Here is a 4,001-nt window from a genome sequence, read left to right on the forward strand (position 1 = left end):
GGCAATCCACGCACCTCAGCCTCCCAAAGGCGCAGGATTACAGGCTGAGCCACCGAGCCCAGATGGTCTCCTTTAAGTTTTAATGTGAACAACGAATTGGAGAGTGTTAAAATGCAAATTCTGGGATTGGTGGAGTGGCTCAAACCTATAACCCTAGCACTTTGGGAGGCCGAGGTAAGAGGATTGCCTGAGCCCAGGGGTTCAAAGGTCAGCATGGGCAACTTTGTGAGACTCTGTCTCTTCAATTAAAAAAAAAAATTAGCTGGGCATGATGGCACAAGCCTGTAGTTCCACCTACTTGGAAGTCTGAGGTAGAAGGATTGCCTCAGCCCAGAAGGTCTAGGCTGGGGTGGCTGTGAGCATGCCACTGCACTCCAGCCTGGGTGAGGGTGTGAGACTCCAACTCAAAAAAAAAAAAAAAAAAGCAAATTCTTATTTAGGAGATCTGGAGAAAAGCCTAAGTTTCTGCTTTTTTTTTTTTTTCTTTTTTAAGTTTTGGCTCACTCTGTCACCCATGCTGGAGCACAGTGGCACAATCCTGGCTCATCACCTTGACCTCCCAGGCTGAAAGGATCCATCCTTCTCAGCTTATTTCCAACTGCTCAATAGGCCCATGCTGCCTAAGGCTGCCACCTTAATATGCAGTTGGAGGCCAGGCACGGTGGTTCATGTCTATAATAACAGCACTTTGGGAGACCGAGGTGAGAGGACTGCCTTAGTCCACGGGTTTGAGACCAGCCTGGGCAACTTGGTGAGACCTCATCTCTGCAATAAGCCAAAAAAATTAGCTGGGTGTAGTGGTGCATGGCTGTTGGTCCAGCTACTTGGAAGGCAAAGATGGAAGGATCACCTGAAACCAGCAGGTCAAAGCTGCGCTGGCCTTGAGCAGCATGCCAATGCATTCCAGCTTGGGCGACACAGTAAGACTCCAACTCAAAAAAAAACCAAACAAACACAAAAACAAAAACACATGCAGATGGGAGGCCTCTTACACCCCTGATCTCAGAGAGGTGAAGGGCCTGAACTATTCTTTTCTCCCTCACAACGTTAAGGAGTTCCTTCGGACCAACAGGGGGTCGTGGAATCAGAAACTCCAGTCAGGGTTTGTGGCCTAGTGTCCCTGAAGGGACTGGGAGGAAAGGCTTTGAGAAGGGGCAATGGGAAGCTAGCCACGTGCAGGTGCTCGTTGGTTACATTTTAGACTGGGACTGGGGGGGTGTCTCTCCCGCTGATTCGTGCTACCAAATAAAATAATTATAAGCTTAAATAAAATAAGCGAAATCATTTTTGCCAGGCACAGTGGTTCATGTCTATAATCCCAGCACTTTGGGAGGCCCAGGTGAGAGGATTGCCTGAGCCCATGAGTTCACCATCAGCCTGGGCAACGTGGAGACCTCGTCTCTACAATAAATCAAAAAAAAGTAGTCGGGCATGGTGGTGTGTGCCTGTAGTTCCAGCTACTTGGAAGGCTGAGGTGAAAGGATCGCCTTAGCCCAGCAGGTCGAGGCTGTGGTGGCCACTGCACTCTACCCTGGGCAACAGACTAAGACTCCAACTCAAAATAACAATAATAATAAGAATAATTTTGAAACTCTGAAAAGGTAGGAACAAGTATGCGGCCGTCCACACTAACACTGGGGAAGGGGAGCATGTGCACTAACACTTTTCTTAAATAATTGAAGGAACAAGGAGGCCAGGAACCAAGAACAAAAGACTTCACGACTTTCCAGGACTCCTCCTGGGCCCTAGATGTCTGCAGTTCGAAGCCACCTATTGATCTCGGCCCCCTTTGTCCTCACAGCCTGGGTAAAAACCAAAAAGAGCCCACACGACCCAAGAGGGGTCTTGAGGACGCCGGGCGCCTCATCTTCTCGGTTTGAAGGGCTCCCCAAGTAACCTCACTGTGACACACCTGCTCCAAAACCTTGACTTTGGTGTCCTGTCGAGCAGAACCAGGTTTGGACCTGGGGACACGAACGGCCAGTGACCCCGATGATGACACGCCCCGGAGATTTCCACCTGGATATTCCCGATCAGGCGACTGCGGGGCTGTCACCCACCAGCCCCTCCTCCAAGTCTTTCCCCCCAGGCCCTCCGGGGACCCCAATCAAGCCCTGTTTGGGGCTTCGGGATTCACGATCCGCCGTTGGCCCAAGGGGACTCGTTAATTCTTTGACGGAGCATCCGTTTAACCTCGGGGAAGAGACAGGGACGGGGCCAGAACCAAAGCACCCCCACCACGGGCCCAAATGGGGGTCGGATCCTCCCCACGACCTTCTCGGGTCACGAACACCTGGAGAGCGGGGCTGTGTGGAAAAGGCTCAGCGGGTGAGGTCGCCGCTGGGACCAGACGCCGGGGTCACGGCCCAGGCCCACCCCGTGACCCGCCGCAGCCGGGTCATCCGGGTCTCCCACCCCGTCCCGCTCGGACATCCGCCCGCACACTCACCATCTCCCGGCTTCCAAGTGTCTCGGCGTCCCCGGCTACAGATTTCCAGGACCTGCAGGCCGCAGGGCGACAGAGGCTGCGACAGAGCCTGCGACAGAGCCGCCGAGACCTCCAGTACAGCGCAACAGAGCAGCGGGGGCCCACCCGGACTTGTGCGCAGGCGCGGAAGACAGTGTCGGTCACGGCCCATAATCCGCCCCCTCACTTCCGGCTAGCACCTGATTGACTGGCTCAGACATCAGCGTGCGCTGATTGGATGAGGCTCCAGGTCCGCCCCGCCCCCCCCACTTGAGTCACAGAAACAGCGTTCAATGGGGGCTGCGTCAGGCAAGAAAGTCAGGATTTTGCGTGCAGCATTTTGAGGCTGGCATTCTTCCCTGCACCAGCACCTGGTCAGGACGGAGGCCATTTGCTTATAACATGGTTTGTAATAATATATCCATTGATGAATACTGTTTATACAGCTCGGCCTGGCGTGGTGGCTCTAGCCTGTAAACCCAGTACTTTGAAAGGCCGAGGTGAGAGGATTGCATGAATTCAGGGGTTCGAGACCAGCCTGGACAACTGGGTGAGCCCTCGTCTCTGCAATAAATCAAATATATAGGCCGGGCTCGTTGGCTCAGCCTGTAATCTCGCGCTTTGGAAGGCCGAAGTGAGTGAATTGCCTGAGCCCGCGGGTTCCAGACCCGCCTGGGCAACTTCTTGAGACCTCATCTCTACAATAAATCAAAAACAATTAGCTGGGCGTGGTAGCCAGTGCCTGAGGTTCTGCTACTTGAAAGGCTGAGGCAGAAGGATCGCTGGAACCCAGCAAGTTGAGGCTGCAGTGCCCGGGAGCGGCCACTGCACTCCAGTCTAGGTGACAGAGTGAGGCTCCAACTCAAAAAAAAAAGAAAATCAGATATATATATTTATACATGTATGTACATAGCTCGTACAGGTGTATGTCATTCACAAATGGAAACAATATATAGACAATTAGGTTAAGTTTCAACTTTTATGACGTTTCAGGGCTTTAGTGTATGACGAGGCGGCCTGAGCTTTAAAAAGGGAGTCAGTCCTCTGTAGCAGCAATGTTGGATAAAAAGAAAATGGCATTCTTCTGTCATTGAAAACGTTCTATCCAGAGGCTGAGGTGAGTGGATTGCCTGAACCCGGGGGTTGGAGATTTGCCTGGGCAACTTAGCAAGACCTTATCTCTACAATAAATAAAAAAATTAGTGTTCGCCTGTAGTTCCAGCTATTTGGAAGGCTGAGGCAGAAGGATCGCTGGAGTCCAGCAAGTCAAGGCTGCAGTGCCCGGGAGCGGCCACTGCACTCCAGTCTGGGTGACAGAGTGAGACTCCAACTCAAAAAAAAAAAAAAAAAATCAAATATATATATTTATACAGCTCGTAGAGGTACATGTCATTCACAAATGGAAACAATATATAGACAATTATGTTAAGTTTCAAATTTTATGACCTTTCAGGCCTTTGGTGTTATGATGAAGCAGCCTGAGCTTTAAAAATGGAGTCAGTCCTCTCTAGCAGCAATGTTGGATAAAAAGAAA

At 51.3% G+C, this 4,001-nt stretch overlaps 1 protein-coding gene across 1 annotated transcript in view; it reads right to left on the reverse strand.

Annotated features, from left to right (window-relative positions):
- Positions 1 to 2,479, reverse strand: part of LOC110596669 (putative protein ZNF720) — a 3,689-nt gene extending 1,210 nt beyond the window's left edge. Inside the window, exon 1 of the mRNA XM_021718277.1 lies at positions 2,450 to 2,479. Coding sequence (XP_021573952.1) covers positions 2,450 to 2,452 — 3 coding nt within the window. The 5' untranslated portion in view covers positions 2,453 to 2,479. The remainder of the gene's footprint in view (positions 1 to 2,449) is intronic.
- Between the last annotated feature and the right edge of the window lie 1,522 nt (positions 2,480 to 4,001).

The sequence above is a fragment of the Carlito syrichta genome, unplaced genomic scaffold, assembly GCF_000164805.1.
Source record: "Carlito syrichta isolate Samal-C Ts95f unplaced genomic scaffold, Tarsius_syrichta-2.0.1 Scaffold312068, whole genome shotgun sequence".
NCBI classification, from domain to species: Eukaryota; Metazoa; Chordata; class Mammalia; order Primates; family Tarsiidae; genus Carlito; species Carlito syrichta.